The sequence below is a fragment of the Parasteatoda tepidariorum genome, chromosome 3, assembly GCF_982258835.1.
Source record: "Parasteatoda tepidariorum strain Cologne lab strain chromosome 3, Ptep-v5.0, whole genome shotgun sequence".
In the NCBI taxonomy this organism is placed as follows: Eukaryota; Metazoa; Arthropoda; class Arachnida; order Araneae; family Theridiidae; genus Parasteatoda; species Parasteatoda tepidariorum.
In genome coordinates, this window is record NC_141757.1 from 55,472,164 (window position 1) to 55,494,667 (window position 22,504).

A 22,504-nucleotide genomic window follows, 5' to 3' on the forward strand; every position below is an offset into this window, starting at 1 on the left:
TTGACAGACGAGTAAAGTAGACTAACCTCTACTAGAAAAAATAATAAATACCTTATTTTAAATGTTATTATATTAGTTATTAACAATTTTTGACAGTCGTGCATTTGTTACAATTGTCCCCACTTACGGGGTCAATTGTAACAGTTCATAAATTCAACTAAAACATAGTCAATTATACATATTATCATAGTTGTGATATATTTTTTAATTGATCAAAATAGTTGTGATATTTTAGGAGTAAAAATAATAATGAGCAGAGACCTAAAGGGTTAAACTTTTAACTTTAAGGGGCTAAAAATTTTAATTTATGCTGTGAAAGGTGACAAATAAAATAATGCACATGCATCATTATATAAATGATATAGAAAACTATTGGTGGTTTTTAAGGAGTTAAGTAATGGTTTGTAAACATAAGATTATTTATTTTCAGCTGTTACATTCGTCCCTTTACTTATTGTTACAATCGTCCCCAAGACGCCATTTCAGCTTCATTTGTTAAAAACAATGCTAGTTATTTAACAAAACTTATTTTTTTTATTTTTGAAATGTTAATTAAGGTGTCCACTTACATATTCGGTTAATAATTTTTATTTGTTTAAACAAAATTACTTTGTTACAATATAATATTCTAATACCAAAATAAGTACTTACGTAGCGTGAAAATATCTTTTGTGGTGTAACTCTTTCAAAAGTACATAAAAATGGTTGCCAGCAGGGGTGTACATGTAGATTTATTAAATACACCTTGTGCGCCACCTAGAAAACAAATCTAGAACCCGACACTTGAAATTTTAGGTCTGTCACAATTGTACTCTGTTACAATTGACCCCACTCTCCCCTACCAATAACATATATTTATAGAAAGCGATCTCCCACTCTACACCTCATCGTGGTACGAGGGTGTAACGTCTCCGGATGACTAACGCAGAAGGGTAGATTGACGAAGCCACATAAACAAAGAACTTGCTGTGGATTCTTTCTTGATTGATTGAGTGTTGTTCATTTATAAGCCACTTAGTATTTTAATTGCATCGGTGAGCGACATGAAGGAGGATAGACCTCCTGAAGATTTTCACGATTCTTTCGAAGAGACGCAGCAAGATTAGGCAAGATCCGGACTTTTCTTGAGAGAGATTAATTTATAATTTTTTTCGGATTAATTTTCTAAAATCAAGGCAAAATCATGAATATGATAAGAGTGTCACAGCTGATAACAATCACCTTTGAATTAAACGACATTGTCACTCGACAGAACAGGGTGTTAGCGTACACAAAGGGTCTTTAACAAGAGGCGGAAAGAGCTCTCGACGTAGTGATCAAAAATGAAAAGAGGCAGTCGTAAACTTACGCCGAGGTGGCTAAATTAATACACGCTGGAGTACATAAGGTAACAACAGAACACGTAGTTGAAGTGAGACCCAAAGGCGGAAATGCTACAGAGGACATAGAAAAGGTCTTAAAGGAGAACATGAATCCTTCAGGGCTTAGGCTCGGATTGAAAAAGATGAGAAAAACCAAAAAAGGTGGGGTACTTCTGCACGCAGAGAAAAAAAAGTGACGTAAAGAAATTGGTCGTAATTGGTACGAATTAATCATAACGTAGTTTTTTTTGACGGATTCGGATTTCTGAACTTAAGAATATAGGGGGGAGCCTTAATCTGAGAAATAACTCGTGAGCTTTTCAAACGATTTAGAAAAAATTTTGCACATAATTATTAAAGTCATTTATAATGCGCAAATTGTCTAAAAATAACTTTTAGTAAATATTTACGATCTTAATGGAATTGGAAGGTATACATTTTTTTAAATCACATTGTTTTAAAAAAAGGGTAATTTAACATGGAAAAATACAAAATTTGTGCGAAATTGATCGAATAGTTCCTGAGAAATCAAATTTTGAATATACGTCTTTTTTAAAATTCGATTTCTCAAGAATCCAACACCATATTCGAACTAGTATATGAATTTAGACCAACCTGCATAATATTTTTTTTAATAAACTTTTTTTTAAAAAAAACTTTTTAAAACAAATTAAATTTAATTACTTTTAAAAGTTGTTTTTAAAGAAAAAAATAACTATAAATCATTGGAATATTTGAGGGAAAAGAGGGCTTTATGACAGTATCTTTATGAAAATACATTATAAGAATGCGTAAGCTCCATAACAAAACGAGCTTCGATTTTTCTATACAAAAGATGCTGATTGTTTTTATTTTTTTATTTTCTTAAAATAAAGATAATTATTTAGTGAAAAAAATTACTGCTACTGTCACTTTAATGATACCTTTTTTTCAGAAATTAAGCTGTTGTAATGGTTGGTTATTAACTTCATATTATAGCCTTAATATTATTGGTTACCTTATTTTGTTACCATTTTACTTTGAATATAAGAAATAAATATAATATATACAGTGTAAAGGACACTTCATGAGCCTTTTTAAAATCAGTGTAACAATTTTTTTAGAATATGATGTGTAGTGATATATATTGTAAAAGACTTCTAAAATTTAAAAAATAATAATTATTTAATCTAATTTCTTTTTAAAAAGAAGGAAGAAGACGGCTATCTGAAACAAAAGATATAGGCGGAAAATTACAAAATTTTGTGCCCGAGATGCTATGGAAGCGTGTTCCATAACTTGAAAAAGTTTAATAAATATTAAATAAATGCAATTTAAAAAATACAAAGCAAACATGTCTTTATAAAAAAAAAATTTCCAATTTATAAGTAGAATGATTATTAAAACTTATACTTAAAACATTAAAATATAATAAAAATTGTGAGTGAATAATACTTCTGTGACTTAAAGAAGAAGGAAAAAAAAACAATTTGACAACTGACGATGTGTTCCTTAATCTAACCATTCAAAAGAAATAAAAATATCGAACTTTAACAAGTGGTTAAACTCGAAATTTATTGATGAATAGAAAGAAAAACATTTCTCGGAAGTTGGCACTATTTGCTGAACGTAATGAATGTTACGTAATATACACAATATTATTCAGTTATCGCAATTATTTTTCAGGAATCTTAAAAAATTATGTTCCCAAAAACATTTGAAATTTTAACGTTCGTTGTTTTTATTATAATATTAATAATAATGCATTAACGAGTATTTAGTTACACAATATTCACTCTTTATATTTCCAAAAAATCATTGTGCATGCTAAATGTTTTGTCATAAAACAGCAATAATAAAAACTAAAAAATATTATTAATTCCAATTTAAAAAAATTATAAAGAAGAGAGCAAATGTCCCTCTCGATCTACACTACATATACAGAGATGCCATCTTGCTCTGATTATTGGGAAATGTTTTTTTAGTGGTAGGAAAATTTGTGTTTTAATGTTCGATACTTGGCTTATGTAAATTTGATATAAAATTATTTTTTCCGTCACTACGTATATATAATTCGAAATTTCGCGTGAAACACAATTTCATTCCAGTTATCTCGCGGTAAGCTTTTAAATTTTACCAAAATTATCTAAAAATTTTGCAAGTTTTGGTTTACAATCAACAAAGAAAATCCTTGTAGTACACGTTTTTCACTTAATAGTTGAATTCAGAAGCTGTAACAATCCGATCAAAATAAATTATAAAAATTCAAAATGGACTTTAAATGCTTGATTTTCTATATTTTCTAAGAGTGAAATTCTTAAGTAAAAAAAAAAAATCGTGTTGATGTTTGTAATGTATCTGCCACTACAAAAATACAATTCCAATTCATTAGTATATGACTTGTTAACTCGATTCTATGTTGGAGTACCTTTTCATAGATGAAGGTTTACATTGTCGATAACTACTAACCTCACATTGGTGACCTTCGGACGACATATGAACACGCCTACCTTTACAGAAACTCTCACTTCGATTTGAACACGCTTACTTGGATGGATTGAGCAGTTGATTTGCTACTTGTGACGTTATCCGCTTCCTCGCGTTGTTGCTACTCAGTCTCAATCACACATAACGTCGGCCTGTATACACTCGACTACTAATGGCGACACAGGAGTGACCACAACCTTGAACTTAATACAGCTCTCACGATCAGCACTCAAAAGTACGGTGATCTTAATACAGCTATTCAAAAAACAGCAATGAATCAACTAGTGGTGTTCCATTCGTCGAATTCTATCGCAGATAAAATTCTGGTGGGGAAGTACTGTGGTGTATCTACCACTGCAAAAATATAATTCCAATTCACTAGCATATAAGACATGTTAACTAGATTTTATGTTTGGGTACATTTTCATAGATGAAGGTTTACATTGACAATAGCTACTATCCCCACATTGTTGATCGATTTTGCTTCTCTTTTTTTAATATAATAATACGCCATTGGGTATGTGTCCATTGCATTGGCCTGGGTAGCCGTATTGAAATACCTTAGTCGTTAAAGCCGCACTAGAACAATGCTGATAGGTTCTTGGAGCCGATTTGACAGGATTTTTCGAAACTCTTTTGCCATAGAAAATAAAAATAAGTCATAGTTTCAAGTGTCTTACACATGAGGTAAGGTTAGAAAGCTTTGTTTGTTGTTATTTCTAATCAAACTCTGAAGAAGTCGGACCATGCCCAAAAGACAATTGGTTCGAAGAATGCTAATGTCAAGAAGACAATTTATATGATTTATGAAACCTAAACATTCCAGAAGGAATTCGGCAGAAGCCTCATGATCAAGGCGTTTTATAAAGATAGCGAAGATCTTCACACCATCTTAATAAATGTGAGAGTGCAGGGTTGAGAGCTTCTGTTACAAGCAAGGCTTCGAGTTCAGACCGGTTTTTACCCTAACACTAGAGTGCCTGTATTGAAAAAGAGTGATGACAAAACCCAAGAGCGCATGCGCTGGCGTCATATTTTTTTCTAAAGGGGTTTGCCAGATGATACACCGAAATTGGCGCCACTTGCTCATTTGTTGTTATTCTGAAGGACTTACAACATTTTAAATTTTGATAAAAACAAACTGCGAAAAATTAATTTGAAGGTATCATAAACTTACATTATACAGCCCTTTTTCTACTTTTCTATATAAATGATACAAGATAAAATAAATTTTAGAAAAATTCTAATTCTTATTAATAGAAGGAAAAAAATTAGACCCTAAATTTTAACAATGGCTCTATAAATACTGACAAATAGTTTTACATTGAAGTTTACTGACTTTTTTTGCATTTTATTATTGCAAAATAATTGCACTGTAATGCAATTTGATACCATAATCTTTTCTTATAAAATGTTTCTTTAAATTTAACATTTTTTGATTTATTTTTATACAAAAATTATTTAGAGATATTTGCATCTGGGTTTTTCGGGACAAAAAAGACATATATTTTAATAAATGATAACTTACTTTATCTTATAAAACATTAACTTCGATTATTCTATGATGAAGCTCCAAATTTATAAGTGAAAAAAAAATCAACACAAATTTTTATTCTTGTTAACTTTATTACATAGTGTGCAAGCCTAATTGCTCGTAATTACACATTCTTTGAAATAACGAGCTGCAAGATTGATACTTATGAAGCGAGATTATATCATTAAAATCAAAGTTTAACATTTTAAACAAACAGCACAAGGAATTTACATTATTTAATTAATAATTTGGCCTTTTACATCAATGTATTTTCAAGTGAAAAGAAAACTATAGAAATAAGTATTTACTTAAATTGGTATTACAACTACCTGCATTTATACATTTATTGAAATAGCAAGAAACAATATTGATATTTATGAAGTGAAATTATATAAATAAAATTAAAGTTTATTACACATTAATAACATATTAAAGAAATAGTACAAAGTATTTGCACTTTTTACAAAATAATTAATTCAGTACAATCAATAGCTTGACCTTTTACTTCAATGTATTTTTAAGTGAAAAGTAAAATGAAAATTATTCAAATAAGTATTTACTTCTACCTTTATTTTAAGATTTAGAAATATATATTATATATATTTCAGTCTCGCACAATGGAGGGCAAAGAAAAATGACAAATTTAATAATTAATAATAGTAAAAAATGGTTTTTAAAATTTAAATAAAACCTAATTCTCTAGCTAACATTTTCCCTTTGAAATACTAATTAATTCTCCAAAACTCATTGGGAAAGCTTATTATTAAAAACATAATTTCAAATTTAAAAAAATTCTACATTTCAAAAAAAAATAATTTTGTTACTAGTAAAAAATTTTTAAGTCAGTTAACCTTAATTACCACAAGAGAAGCAGATTCAAAACACTTATATTTCACAAGTAATTTAATTAACAGTACCAAAGAGAAGTCACATTTAAAAAAGAAGACATATATATTAATTTCAACCAACCTAAAGTATAAACCACAGGATAATACTCAACTCAAATTTATTTGAATTTAAATAATTTTATTAATTTAATTAATTCAAATTTATTTTGAATAGAGGATTGCAGAAAAATCAGTAGCACATAAAATTCTCATAAAAAAAGTATTTGGTAAAAAAAAGTTAATAATAAATGTTTTTAGCAATTTTTATAAGTTACTAACTATATCACGCATAGCACAACTTTAACTGCTCATTCTAACTTTGCTTTTCAAATCCCTATTTTTCTTCATTCCAAATATTTTTAATCTGAAGCTGATAAAACGTTGAATTATCTGTATTTTTATATTATGGCAGGTGGGCACATTTAAAACCATTCCATTCGATAAAATAAGTTTAAAAAGCTATTTTCTTTGACGAAAGTTAAAGCATTTGATTTACATTGTTTTAGATATAATAAGTGAGAAAATGTGACGGAAACATTCTCATTACTAACAATGTGATTTAAACATACCACACAGTTGGTGTTCAACTTTTTTATTCTGGAAATTATATAGTCTGCAATATTATAAAGACAATTCATTTCTAAATTACTTAACTTGGAAGTATTTTTGTCTCAATCGTTTAGAAAGACAATCCGTTTTTTTTTTTTTTTTTTTTTTTTTTTTTTGTCAGTAGATTTTTTTTCTATTATCTTTATTTACTATGGATGTGGAAAACAATTCCAAAACTCCTGGAACCAACTCTCGATCATCATTCTCGTAGCTGCCAGAACAATTTTTGAAATACTGGGAAATGCAAATTCGCTTAAGGTTATTTTTGAACTGCAAAGCAGTTGATATAACTTGTTTTGATCTTATGAGGCTAAAGAAATTTTCTACATAATCTGGTGTGAATCGAGAAGTTAAAATATATTTAACATTAATTTCACCAAGAAGAACTGATTGTAATTGCAGCATCAACATAGTTGATATAATAACATCAGTCTATACAGGTTTCCAAATTATTTTATTTTGATGGTTTACAATTTTTAGGTTTTTGAATAAATTTATGGTCTCGGCTAAAAAAGTTATCGTTTCAAAATATGATTGTATATTAAAGTTACTAATGGAAATAATGGGATGTCTGGATGTCATTAAAATAAACCATCCATGTATGTGCTGCAAAAACCATGCAGTAGTTTTTAAAGTTTCGTCTTTTTCTTCTTCAGCTATAAATTTCAATGCACAGCTTACTTCGTGTGAAATAACAGCTGTTGCATTTAAAATTTTCATTTTCTGAAAATGATTGTTTTCTAAGTGCCCTAAAGTTAATTTTGGTGCTAATTTCAACTCAGCATTTTCTTGATGGTAAAGAACTTTACCCAAATGCTTTGATTGTACCTTAGAAGAGGACAAATCATGCTTGTCCTAAAAAATATTGAGGTAAAGGGAAATACTTATTTGCTAGAAGGCACGAGTTGATGTTTTTTACAAGGTGAGGAACATCAGCCATAAAAGTCAACATCTTTGTTGAATCACAAGGATGGGGTATGGATGACTTATCCACACCGTTTCGGCTACACTTTATGCCAAAGTCTTTCCAGGTGGCTCTATTTGAGGACCCCATGTCCGTTGTAACGTTAACAACAGAGATACCTATGTTATGCAGGGTATCTGCTACATTTTAGATTTTCAAATTCATGACTTTCCATGTCTAATTCCAAGAACTTTTCATGACTTAACGAAGTTACTATTTTCTCGACAAAAACAGAATAATAAATTTAAAAAGCATTATAATAACATTAATTAAAATGATAGATATAACCAAAACTGTTATACTCTGCATCTTCATATTTATTGATTGTAAATTTAAAAAATAGAGTAAAATAGTTGAAGCAATAATTTTTTTTTTCTTTTTTCTGCAGAATTATATTCTGAAGATACTTTTCTTGTTCAGTAGAAAGGAAAGAAATACTCCTAATTTTTCTGTTCGCATTTCGGAATTAAAAAAAATTTGCCAATAACTGGCTTGCTTCAGCTAGAATTTTAAATTGATAAAATAAAAAAAAGATGAATAATAATCATTCCAAAATCACATAAGTTTAAAAGATACTTCGCTCTAAAAAATGATGTTTTTTCTTTCATTTTTCGAAAGAACAGCATAATTTTTAAAGAAAATGATAAAAACTTTTTATATTTTAATAAAATATGACTCAGAGCGTGGATTTTGTAACAAATTCAGATATTCCGAACACCATGAAATTGGGGAGGGATTCTATTTTTAAAATAAAATTTTTCAGAGACCTAAATCCATGACTTTTCATGATTTTTTTAAAAAATAGTTAAAATTCATGAAAATTTTGTTCAATACCGAAATTCATGACTTTCCAGGTGCGCGGATACCCTACTTATGATATTTTTGTATGATTTCTATGATAATGTTTTTAAATTCAATACCAAGCCCTTTGCCATTGCTAAAATAATAAGCAATTACTTGCTTCCAGCGTGTGCTTATACCTCCTAGCATAAAAACCAAAGCATTTTTGGCTTTTCCTTTTTGAGAGGGGTATGTCACATCCCCAAACTATGTTCCCGAAGAAGGGTCATACTCAATGCTAGGAGTTATAGCCATCTCATCAATAGCTAAATTACTCAGCTTTTCCTGGCTATACTTAAAGTTTTTCACTTTTACTTCCAAGAGCTGCAATACTTCTTTCAAAATTCGAGAAGGAAATTTTATGTTTTCAATCCTCCTTTGGAGCGTACGCTTTGACGGATAGGGAAGATTATTCGCCAACAAAGCATTATAGCCATTAGCTCCACAAGAAAATTTTAGCCCCAATGCAGTTTGAATGGTTGCATTAGACCATTTTGATACTTTTGATTGACAGAGAGCTTCTATTTGGTCTGCATTAAAAACTTTTTCCAGGGGCTGGAAGTTTTGCTTTAGTTTTCTTTTTAGGTAGTTTAAATAGCTCTAAGGATTTTTTTTTAGTCTAGCTTTTAAGACTAAATTTACAACCTTCAATTTTTTATTTTCCTGTATTGAGACTTACAGGGGTGATTGTGAGCCCAAGTCAAAATTCCGGAAAATTTCTTGTGTAAAAAAAAAGTTTAAATTGAAAAATTAGAAATTTTTTTCTTCCTTTTTCTCAATATTTCTTAGTTTACCTAAAATATATTTAAAATTTTACACATACCTATGATAACCTGGAGAAGTAATTAAAATTTACAAGTATGTCTTTCTTTCTTGAGTTTATGATTATAATAACTATTTACTGATAAAAAATGAATATTAATCATGAATACAGTGAAACCCCGATTTTACGTTTCTCAGGGGACTGGGTAAAAAAAACGTAAAATCCGGGAAAACGTAAAATACGGGAAATACTTAGATAGCAAAAAATCATATAATAATAATGGGAAAATAAAACAAACTAAAAGTAGTAAAGATGACTGTTTCAAAAGGTACTATTAAAATCTATATTTTACGAAAAGAATATTAGTGTTTAAAGAAAAAAACATACCAGTTCAAGATCACTTTTACAATTTTTGTTAAGAATCATGTAATTTAGGTGCAAAATAGTGCGTAATAGTAGATTGTTTTTTAGACATTGAGTTCAAAGTAAATGCCTCATCTTCCAGGACTGAAATCTTTTGCAAATTTTTTTCCTGGTCTTTGTATGATAGAAAATAGTCTTTCACTATTAGCAAACTTCTCAATGCTGTGTTGAAAGAAGGAACGGGCTGTGCTTCTGTTTCTTCTTGTTCATCTTCATCGGCGGATGAAAAGTCCATAACATCGTCCACGGATGGAGCAGTGGTTCTCTCAGCTTCGCATGTTGCTAAGTTTTCTCGGATGTACTCGTCGAAGTCATAGCTAACTGTTTCATTGTCATTCTCCGAGTCTAGTCTATCTAATCCTGCATCTGTCTGGGGTGATTGTGAGCCCAAGTCAAAATTCCGGAAAAATTTCAAAAAAAAAAAATAAATAAACCGTTTCATTTGAAAAATTAAAAAATAATTTAAACAAGTTTTTTTCCCCTTTTCTCAGTATTACTTAGTTTGATTAAAATATATTTAAAATTTTACGCATACCTATACCATTTACACTAACCTATGATGACCTGGAGAAGTAATTAATATTTACAAATATGTCTTTCTTTCTTGAGTTTATGATTATAACAACTATTTACTGATAAAAAATGAATATTAATCAAGAATATAAGCTTATTAAGTATCTCTCTGGCTCTCCCTTACAAACAAATAAAATTAACTGTGTTAAAGTTCCACCTTTGAAAATTTGATTTCCGGAAGCTTTTGTGATCAAGGATTTTTTGAAACGTCTGAACCTTCGATCTCCGGAAACTTCCGGATCACTGTTAGCAAAAATTCCGTAAATCCGGATTTTTTCCGGAGCACAATCAGCCCTGATCTGTTAACGGTTCATTAGAAGCTACGATTCCGCTTTCTTCAAAACAGTGGGAAATGCACTTTTGTGTAACGCTTCTCCAAGCAGCAGAAATAAAATGCATAGCCTCCAGAACACTTAACTTTGGTTTGTAGGCGTCATTTAGGTTTCCGTTCTCTATTTCAGCTACAGCTTTCCGGACAAGTTGCTTTCTGTAAAAAACCTTAAATGATCGAATAATGCCGAGATCACAAGGCTGTAATTTGCTTGTACAGTTTGCAGGAAAAAACTCAACACGCACATTAGATAGCTGCAAATCCGGATGTGCACTGCATTGATCGATGAACAAAATTATTTTGCGGTTCTGAAATTTCATCTTTTTATTCAGTTTCTGCAAAAAGTCTTCGAAAAGGGCTTTTGTTATCCACGTTTTTTTGTTTGCTTCATAATTTGTTGGGAAACTTCTCACGTTTTTAAAGCATCGTGGTTTGCGTGATTTTCCAACAACGAGTGGAGTCACCTTCTTACTTCCATCAGAATTACAGCATAGTAAAACCGTAAGACGCAACTTTGACATCTTCCCTCCGTGGCAGGAATCTCCCTTAGAAACGTAACTTTTATCCGGCAGAAGGTTAAAGAAAAGTCCGGTCTCGTCTGCATTGAATCCTTCCTTTGGCTTGTATCCTTTGGTCAAATTTGGTAAATTTTTCTTCCATTCTTCTATTGTAGCTTCATCCACGCTTGATGATTCTCCGGAGAGCGATCTATACACAAGATTATGTCTTTTTTTCATCCAGTCAATCCAGCCATTGGAAGCTGTAAAGTCTTTTAAACCAAGTCTATTGGCGATTTCTAGAGCTTTTTCTCTTAATATGGTGCCATTTACAGGTACATTAGCGTCACGAGCCTCTTTAAACCATTTTACTAAAATCCCTTCCATCTCGTCGTACGGGGTTTTTTTTCATTGTTCTCCGTTTCTTGGCATTTTTTTCACCGACTTTTTCAAAGTTTTTATCAATGCATTCTTTTTTCTGTAGTATGGATTGCAGGGTTGTTACGGGAATTCCTTGCAATAGAGCGAATGCTACTTTTGTTCCATGAAATTCATTAAACTGCTTAACAATTTCGGCTTTCTCAGCAACAGAAAAGTTTTTGCATTTTTTGCTCACCATTTTCGTACGAAAGGGTTTGAAATGCGACCACCTTGTGCTAAACAACAACAGAGTCTGAAAAGTTGTAGAAACATAAAGATCCCCTTTGCTTTCCAAGGAAGAAAATAAGTCACTACATCTTATTGGTAACTGGAGTTTCTCTTCTCCTATCTGTCTCATTCCTGCACCAATGAAATGTGTTGTTTCTGTACTTTGTTTCTTCGCCCGCTGCCTTGTCCGAGACAGGCAGCAGGTGTTCAATAAAGGAAGGGGGAGAGAGGACTAAAGTTCTAGAAAACAGTAGTCTGTGGAATACGTTTCTGCTTTCATAGATTCACTTTCAACAACGTGGATGAGCTTTAAAAAAGCAAACATAGAAAAAATATTGCTTATTAAAACATTTATTTTTTTTCTTTCTACAAAAAACGTAAAATGTCTTACAATCCGGGTAAAATTAACATTGGAGGCATACGGAAAAACTGGGTCCTCATGAAAAAAGCGTAAAATGCGGGAAAAACGTAAATTCGGGGGACGTAAAATCGAGGTTTCACTGTATAAGCTTATAAAGTATCTGGCTCTCCCTTACAAACAAATAAAATAAACTGTGTTTTTAAGTTCCACCTTTGAAAATTTGATTTCCGGAAACTTCTGTGATCAATGATTTTTTGAAACGTCTGGACCTTTGATCTCCTGATCACTATTAGCGAAAAATCCGGGAATCAGGATTTTTTCCGCAGCACAATCAACCCTGGACTTATGCAGCTCGGTTTTCAGTTCATTTACAGTGTCATTCGATGAAACAACAATTTCTGTAAAAATTTGAGGAAGAGGTCTCACAATAGGAAGCTTCCTTTTCACATGCAGAGGAAAATAACTGAAAAGTGTCGAAACAGCATTCCTTTTTAGCTTTCTTTCGCCATTTTTTGTTTCCACCGGTTATCATCAAAATGAATCTAAAATACAAAAAATACTTTTTTAGCATTTTACACCTAAAATGAAAAAGAACACTTGTGGTAGGAGTGTTATTGGTAAATTGGCATTTACCTATTAACTTCAAAGTCTTATTATAATTCTCTTTAATTTTATAGTGTATAATCATAATTCATCTAAAATATAGTTCTGGTATAAATATAAATATTTCAGATCTTTACATATTTACCATATATTATACAACACAACAGAAAATATTCAAAAACTATAAAAATTAGGGAGATAATAAAGCAAAATGGTTTATATAGCTAAATTAAATTAGGGAATAATTTGAGTACTTTAAACTGCAAGCTAGATAAAGAAAAAGAAAAAAAAATCAGAAAAAGAGAAGAAAAAATTCAGAATTCTGGAAAATCTACAAGAACCCAAAAAATAAAATAATGCAATCAGATTTGAGTAGCTTAATATAATAAGATAAATATAACATAGATTTACATTAATATTGAAAATTTTTAGTTAGGATTCATATTCTTATGCACATCAAAATCATCCAAATATTATAGCAATATTTGGATGATTTTGATGTGTATAAGAATATGAATCCTAACTAAAAATTTTCAATATTAATGTAAATGTATGTTATATTTATCTTATTAAATTAAGCTACTCAAATCTTATTGCATTATTTTATTTTATAAAAATGATGTAAAAATATAAATTATGTGAAAACAAGTAAAAAATATTAAAAAGCTAACACAAGGAGTAGTTTCAGTTTCCAGCATAGATGAATGAAGAAAAACTTTTAATAGATAATGATTATTTTAAATTTAAAGATAAGTTGACAGATAGAAAAGTAAAAAAAAAAAATTTTAAAAAATTAACAAATATAAAAACATTTGATTCACTTCACTTTGTCCACTTATATAATAGAAAAATCATCCTTTTTCAGCTTTTCAAAAGTTTTTAAAAAAATTTATTTTATTTGTTTCATTTCTCAGATTATTTTTCTAGTCTATCTTTTAAAAATGCATTAGCATTTGAAAAATATAAAAAAAAATATAAAAGAACTTTTATATAGTTAGATAGTTTTAAATATATTTCAAGTTTATTTTCAATAAAATTTCAAAACGTACATTTAAAATATAAAAATTAAATACAAAATTTCCTAAAGTATTTTTCAAAATTCTTTTATTATTTTCTTCAAAAAACCATATAGAAATTCATGAACTCCGTGCATATGAACCATGAAATAAAATTAAGATTTTTTTTTTCTTTTTATATTTTAAGCCAACATATAAATAAATAAGTTAAGCTACTTTGCAAAATGTAGAGACTGAAAGTAATGGAAATTATGGAGAGTAAAGTGAATTTATAATGTGATTGAAACACTCAAATAAGAGAAACAAAATACAGTGAATTCGCGATAACTCGAATCTGATAGTAGTGACGAAAAACTTCGACATATCGGAAGTTCGACTTACCGTTAGTTTCGGTTTTGGACTTTCAAAATATTGTCGGATTATTTAATTAATGCTTATTAATTACAAATCTTCTAAATGCTTACAATATTTAAGATCATTTTTCTGACAAGCCATTTACGATAAGACTGTTTGAAGCACTTCATGATACCCTGGTCCATCGGCTGCAACTTTGCTGTTGTGTTTGGCGGGAGAAACAGCAAGTTTACTGCTGTCAAATTAGGTAGATCACTATGCGCTGTGCGCATAAAGAGTATCACTTTTCTTCTTTTAGCGAAGAATTTCCGATCCAATTTTCTTACATAGTCTTCAAATAATACTGATGTCATCCAAAACTTTTTGTTAGACTTGTAATCCAAAGGATACGTTTTTACATTCTTGAAACATCGGGGATTTCGGTATTTTCCGATAGCAAGTAAGGACAATTTCTCTGTCCCAGACGCATTTCCTCCAACTAGGACAGTTAAACGTGCCTTGCTCATTTTACCCCCTGAGCAGTTTTCATCCTTAAACATCATAGTCTTATTTGGAAGACATTTAAAAAATAAACCCATTTCATCAATATTGAAAACATCATTTTAACTGCATCCTTGAAGTAAATTTGGTAATGTTTCATTTAACCACTGTTCACATACTTCAAGAGGGACAGCTTTAGCTTCTCCATGAAGAGTGCGAAAGACATTGTGTGTGTGTTGCAAAGGAAGGGACAAGATATCAGCTCCTGGGTTTTTTTCTTGCTTCAAAAGATCCAAAAAAAATCGAGTTAAAGGGAGTAAAATTCGAGTAATCGAGAATAATTAACATGAAATTGAAGATAAAAGGGTCGGGACCTCATAAAAAAATTGAGTTATAGTAATATTCAAGTTATCGTACTTCGAGTTATAGCGAATTGACTGTATACTGGTCTCATTAATTATTAAATCAGTTGAAAATATTTGTTTTTATTTAATACCAAAATAACTATTGTCAATGTATGGAAAATTTGTTTTTATTTCAAATATATACAAATTAGTAAAACTAAATAGAGAAATTGAAATATGAATATTCTTTGAATTCATAAATACCTATGTGTTTGTGAACTCAGGATATTAAACCTGAACTACAAAAACCACGATATTTTACATTCATATTCATACACAATATAACAAACTTTCAAAGCAAAATAAACAAACTAATGAAAAAACTAACCTTCAAAATAAATAACACATCCACCATTCTCAAAAGTAAGCAAAACAAATTTATGTCTTAATGACAAACAATTTTATAAAACTTAGATTAAAAAATAAATAAAAATAAATAAATTGAATTTAAAATAAATTCATAAATCAACATGATTATTTTTCAGTTTTGGGTGTTTTTGCAAAATTATAAACAACCTGTATATTTTGCATATTGGTAGTTAAGAGAAATAATGTTTATTATAAGAATAGTTCAGATTTATTATTTAAAACACTTAACATTTACAGATAATAAATGATACTGATTAATTATCTAAAAATTCAATTTTTACTTTCTTCTAAAAGTTAAGTAGAATCTTTCAATTTAAAGAAACGATATAAAAACTTACTTCACGCAAATAGCTAGATTCAGGAGGTTCCCAATTTATGTGCTTAATTTTAGATACCCACAGTTTTCTTCGTTCAGGATCCTTGGGTACACCCTTGTTCAGAACTATTACGGCAGTCATATGCAGAACATCCAGGCATTTTGCTAATAGAAGAATAAATAAATAATTAAATAAATCGATACATTTAAAGTTCATACTAAGAAAATACATTTTTTATAAACAAAAATATATAACTTTAATATATTATTTCATATAAAATGAATATAAAATAATATATTGAAGTTATTTCAATCCTAAATGAATATAATTGATTATTTAACTCTATCCATTTGCCTAAAAGTAAATACTAAAGTATCAATAATATAAACTTTAAGATTGGAAAGCACATAATATTACAGATTTTTTAAGAATCATTGTAAGAAAAATTATCATCTCACATTGTTAAAAAATTAAATTCAATGAAAAAAAAAAGACTGGTGAAAAGACTTCAGCTTTAAATAAATGCCATAAATAAAATATAAAAATTAATAATGATTATGTTATTCATTTCAGAAATAATAATTAACAAAACAAATTACATATTTTATTATTATTTATTACTTTTTCAGGAAAAAATTATCGCATATTCACCTAAAAAGGTATTACTTATTTCAACAAATTGTAAACAAAAATTTCGATAATTAGTTTAAATTTAAAACAAACTAGAATTTTTTCAAGTTGGTAACAAAAAGTAAACAAATGCTACTTGGCGAACATTGTAACGCTCCAACATTTCAAAGTAATAGCACCAAACTCTGCACATTTGAAGTTTTGATAAAAAGATGCTCAAATCTTAAAATTTATAAGTAATTTAGATAGAAATTATGTTTATTAAAAGTAAATACATTTATTCTTATGAAATCATTAGTTATTTCATCACCTTGTTCTCTTTACAATGAGATAAAAAAAACTTTATATGCTCGCAAGTAAGTAATAATAAGGATAAATTCAAATAACTAATAACTATCCAAATTTTCAGGCATAATTTTTACATTTACTGTAACTGTGAAGATTCTTATTGAAAAAAAGTAAGTAATGAACTTATTACATGCCTTTATTAATGCAGAACATAAATTTTTTGAGGCAGATAGTTTTCACTCAGTGTTATTCCAATGAAGAATTTCCACTCTCGCCTCCGGCAGTAAAGTTTTTCTTCCACCAATCAGGAATCGTTTCTCCCTTGTCCACACTCTTTTACTCTAGGCACTCTACCTAACACCAATGAAGGCACCAACCACTTAGTCTTGGTTTGAGCTTCTTTTTTCTCATAAAGAATAATTTTTGATAGATTATAGAAGCGGAAGGAATTAGATGGTAGCAGCCCTCTCTTGCAAGTTTGTCGGCCATTTCATTACCACCACATGAAAGAATTTACTAAAAATATATATCAAACTAAGAAATGATCTGTTATTTCTGCAGCATAGTGAGGCTGACTCTATCTCCTACAAGGATCCAATTACTAAGGTTTTGTAGAGAGCTACTGCAGTCTACTAATATTCATAGTTTATCCAAATTCCTTCCAGTGAGTGATGTCTTAAGCCCTTTATTAATTGCAAGAAGTTCGCTTTTGAAAACAGAATAGTGATCTGCAATATATAGACAGAGTAAATTTTCTCCATGTTTCTATAAAGATGCCTTTGAATGCAAGTTCAGTGATTTTACTGCCATTAGTAAAAATCCTACATTTTTGGGAATAGTGTTGATTACTTCCAAGGCCAACTGTCTAAGATGATCTTCAATTAAATCTTATTTGTTAATAGTAGTGAAAAAGTTTAATCGAAAGTGGACTAGAAAGTCATTCTGAAGAGTTTAAGCAATATTGTAGTGAGTGAGATTCCATACTGCAACTGAACTCTGAGATTCAATTAAACTTAAAGGTCTTTAGCTTTGCCGGTTTCTCCGATTAAGTATTATTTTGTTCACAATAACTAGAAATTTTATTAAAATAATAAACGAATTCTGCTATTCTTTCTATTCTAGAGGTTGAAAGAAGTTTTTAACTATCTATACTATCTTACCATAAAGAAATATTTTGGCTTTAGAACAGAAAAATAACTAAAAAAATGTAAAATTTGTTATAGGCCGATTTGGCGAGATTTTTCCACTTTGTTTAAAATATTTTGTTAAAATATTTATGAACATAGATAATGCACAACTTTATGAATATAGATACGTAACAACTTTTCATCACATAACCAATTTGAAATCATTTAATTTAGCTCAAATTATTTCATTATTTCGAGATGTTGCAGCAATTAATGAAACATATTTCTAAAGTTTTAGATGAAAACAGCTTAAAAACTTTTTTCAAATAAAATATATTTAGCTGTACAGGAATCATAATCATTGCCAATGCATCTCAAGTCCAGGAAAAAGAAGATGAATCATGAAACTAAAAGAATGTTGAGGCCCCAACATATTCCATACAAATTGTCTTCAAAATAAATACCCCCTTGTCTGCTCTGAGCACTATGTGTGGGAAAATTCAATAGTTTTAAAACATTGTGCTTTTCTCATTCAAGCACGACCCAAACGTTTCAAAAAATTTGCTCTAATCAATTAAGTTATTTCCTAGGGCAGGGATGGCGAACCAGTGGCACCCAACACAATATTTTGGGCACGCCACCGATCATATTTGTTATTACACTATGAATTGTTATTACTCAAATGCTATTACACTATGAAGCATATGTAACAATTAAATTAAAATTCACAAAAAACACACAAAATAATAAACAATTATTAATGAAAAAAATTAACAATTAATGCTAAAAAAGCAATTAATAACCATAAAAAACAAGCTAACAATAAATAAATAACAAAAAAAAAATAAACAGTCCTGCTTAAACTAACATCTTACAACCTAATATCCTAATTTGTCTTACAACCTAATTTGTCATCGAATCTGCAACAACAGAAGTCATACTGATGTTACTTTAAGTTGAATTACGCGCATAACTCAGGCATAGCAAAAAAAAATTTTTTTCAATGTAATTAAAGAGTTTTGAGTTGATAGTATTTAGTATTATTATTTTCCCGATAATCACGAAGGCAAAATTATTTGACGGCATGTCTATGAACTCATTAAACAATTTTTTGGAAAAAAATGGCACGTTGGTGTATAAAGGTTCACCACCTCTGTCCTAGGGGGTCCTAGAAACACAGTAGAAACATGAGTTTCCTTGTTTTTGTTCCCATTATCCTTGAAAAGGTGTTAATTACCTTGACATTGACCAAAACGAACAAGTGAGGAAAGATTTTAATAGGAAGCATAGCTGCCAACATAGATAAGAAAAAAATCCAGTAGATTTTTACGAAATATAAATTTCATGACAATTGTTGCGTTATGTATTAAATATTTTACACACAGGGAATTTTAGAGATTTTTATAGTCATCAAAAGAGAAACACAGCAATATTATTCAGTCATGATTGGCATTAAACATGCTTGAAATGTTGTTTATTACGTTTACTCATAATTTTGAATTGTAATAGGCATCTAATTCATAAAAAAAATTTCAATTAATTTATAAAAAGGGAACTCTGAAAAAAAATAAACTGAACATTTTAAAACAAAAAAAAGTATTTAACTGATTTCTATAAATGAAGCTCCCTTCATTATATATTACTAATACATACTTATTTAAATATCCAAGCAAGCAAAAATCTGTGCGAAAATTCTATTTCAACAGGCATTTTTTTAAGAAAAGCACTAAATTATAGGAAATTTTCGAAAATATACAAAACTCAGGAGAATTATCATTAAACCAGTAGACCAGGAGAAACTGGCAAAATCCAGTAGTCTACTGGAAATTTCAGTAGAATTGGCAGCTATGAGGAAGAACTACATAATAATTTATTGTTTTTTTATCGATTTTAACTAAATTTGATTAAAGATTACAAAATTTGGGGGCTTTAAAAATATATTTGGGGGAGATGGAGCATCCAGCCTGTACAGCACTTGTGCCAAAGAATTGAGCTAAATTGGCTGTGACTGTAATTTTTTTCAAGGAATTTAAGCTTATCAATTTTTTAAAAAATTAGTTCTGATAAAGCTGTAAAAATTTTGTAATATAGTATATTCATTTTTCTTCCTGTTTAATATTAAAGTATAAAACAGAAATTAATAATGGCCATTAAAATGTTAAAAAGAAAAAAATATTATTGCCGCAATAGTGGAATATGCAAAAAGAATACCATTCCAATACCATTTTCCTGGCAAAACTATTAGGACCATTTTTCCTAGATTGCAGCTGCACCTTAAATTTTGGGGGTTGGAAATCCAATTCTGTCGGGGGGAAAAAGGTATGTAAATTCAGAGAAAGTACACTTTTGCGTCTGATTTTACAACTTAAAATATTATCTGCACAAATTCAAGGATATGTCTAGGTTTTTTTAAGAGGTACCTGTTTTGTGAAAATTTAGACATAATTTGCAAAAATTAAAAATTACATTGAAAAATCAACACAAAAGTAAGGTAAAATAGAAAAATATTTTCAAAAATTGTCAATACAAATAAAAATCATTTATGACTAGTAAATTTCTAAACATATTTTTCCCATAAGCTCAAAAACAATTTTGCTACTGTAAAATTTTGGGCTTGAACTTGTATCCAAATTTAAATATCCATAAAATCAATTGTCCATAATTTAATTTCAACTAGAATTTAATAAAAACATATGTTTAACAGCACTAGCACTAAAAACTATCTTCATTATGAGAACATTTTTGACTGGGTCATACAGAAAAAAAGTTTCACAAAGAGAAGGAAAAAAATTTCACAAAAAAATAAAGGTCTAGTAGAATAAATTTGAAAAATGGTTAAAATAATAGTTTGAACTTTAACTTCCTGTAAACTTTACAGAGGGACAGCCTTGGGATTTCATTTTAAAAAACTCTGCACAAAAAAAAAGCTCTCTATAATATGACGTAGGCGACCACACCAATCTATCTGACCAAACATGTGCCATCTATTCTTAAAAGACAGTTGGCAGAAAAACTCTTTTTTTTTCTCCATAGATTGCAACAAGAACGGGGTTTGTATAGTACTAGAGCACTTTCTTCCACTTCAATTAAGGAACGGAGTGGCTGATGCTCCTTTTCTCCCACAGCGTTTCAGGATCCAAGCATGCTTTTAGCCAGGCACGAGGAGGCAAATCACTCTTCTTACAAATCATGTGGGAAGCGAATTCTTTTCCTAGGGTTTATCGTTTTAAGAGGCAGGGTTACAAAATTTTAAGATGCGGGGGGGAGGGGATAGATCTAAGAGCTTGCTCTTTTAGAAGTATTTTGTGAAACTTTTTTTTCCTTAAGTTGAATTTGTGAAGGTACTGCTAAACTGTAGTAAATTTGCCATGGACAGACTCATGAAATTAATTAGCATATTTGAGATCATCCCCTTGAACAATTAATATTGAGTCTTATAATGCGAAGATCTGATCATTTGATCAAAAGTTACTCAGGGTGGTTTGTCTTTTATTTTGTACACTATACATATCAATATAAGTTAATATCATTACTATTAACAATAATATTGTTCTTGTTTGGATCAAAAAGATTTTTCATTCTACTTGAATTTATAACACAATGAGAAAATATGAAAATTAGATATTTTTTAAACATTTTATCTATATTTATTTTGAATATCAAGATACTTTAATAATATTGATCATAGTTTAGTAATTCACAAAAGCAACATCAATTTTATAAATTTTTGACAGAGACAAAAATTGATAAAATGGATATTGTGACAAAATTTGATTATACTTTTTTATGGTAGAAACCCCATAAAATTAGAAAATTTTTAACAGACAGTAAATTAGAAACAGTTTAGAAAATTTTTTATAACCCCATAAAATAGATCAGTACCAAAAACAGTAAATTATACTGGGTAAAATGCTGCACTTTGATAATTTTATTTTAACAGCAGTCTAACAGCTCAATAATATAGCATAGACTGAATACAAAGTGTTTAAAAGCAAAATTTTAAATTCTTTGTTCCAACAAAATATCTATCCTGAAAAATAATAGAATATAAAATAAAAATGCTATAAGCTTGATTACATGTCATAAATAAATTAAATCTTTGTAAATCATAAATTAACAATTCCTAAACTTTTTATGCACATAAAAAAGTAAAAAATTTTAATTTACAATTGCAAAAACATGTAAGTTTCTTAAAACAAAAGCAAATACTCTTTCTCAAAAATACCATTTACATCAACTCGGCTCCAATTAATATTATCAAACGTGATAAGTCATCTGCACAACAACTGCAGTGATGCTCTTGAAATGAAGTTAAATCATGCAGAAGTTAAACCAAACAGAAGTAAACTTTGATTGATAAGAACCTGAAAGAAAACATGAATAAATAAGAATGAAATTAACATTATGTATGAAGTTTCAAAATTAACCCAGGGATGAAGGAAGAATCACTGAGGATGGGATGCAATAATCCACTCAAGTAATATGGAAGGCTAGGCAATACACAAATACTGATGATCCTAAAAATTTCTCATTCAGAAATAAATTTTAGATATTACCCCTGCGGCAGAATTTTTTTGGTCTTTCTGCGACAAACCTCTCTAGCACTAATATCTTCCTGCAAGATACTTTAAATAATAACTAATATACCTGTTATAAATT

General features: G+C 29.4%; 1 protein-coding gene and 1 long non-coding RNA gene across 2 annotated transcripts; both read right to left on the minus strand.

Annotated features, from left to right (window-relative positions):
• Positions 1 to 9,839: 9,839 nt before the first annotated feature.
• Positions 9,840 to 11,635, minus strand: LOC122272107 (tigger transposable element-derived protein 4). The gene is made up of 2 exons (XM_087160120.1): positions 10,745 to 11,635; positions 9,840 to 10,217 (listed from the first exon to the last, which is right to left on the minus strand). The coding sequence occupies exons 1-2, from the start codon at positions 11,633 to 11,635 to the stop codon at positions 9,840 to 9,842; spliced, it is 1,269 nt and encodes a 422-aa protein (XP_087016246.1).
• A 967-nt stretch (positions 11,636 to 12,602) lies between these two features.
• On the minus strand, positions 12,603 to 22,210 carry LOC147813813 (uncharacterized). Its single transcript, XR_015432559.1, has 3 exons — positions 22,071 to 22,210; positions 15,822 to 15,964; positions 12,603 to 12,799 (listed from the first exon to the last, which is right to left on the minus strand). It is a non-coding gene; the product is annotated as an uncharacterized LOC147813813 (long non-coding RNA).
• Between the last annotated feature and the right edge of the window lie 294 nt (positions 22,211 to 22,504).

Bases quoted from the DNA above. Each gene is read 5' to 3' on its own strand.
- LOC122272107 (XM_087160120.1), bottom strand. From the start codon at position 11,635: ATGGAAGGGATTTTAGTAAAATGGTTTAAAGAGGCTCGTGACGCTAAT. The intron at 10,218-10,744 runs GTAGCTTCTAAT...CAATCACCCCAG, and splicing joins GTTTTGAAGAAAGCGGAATC to ACAGATGCAGGATTAGATAG.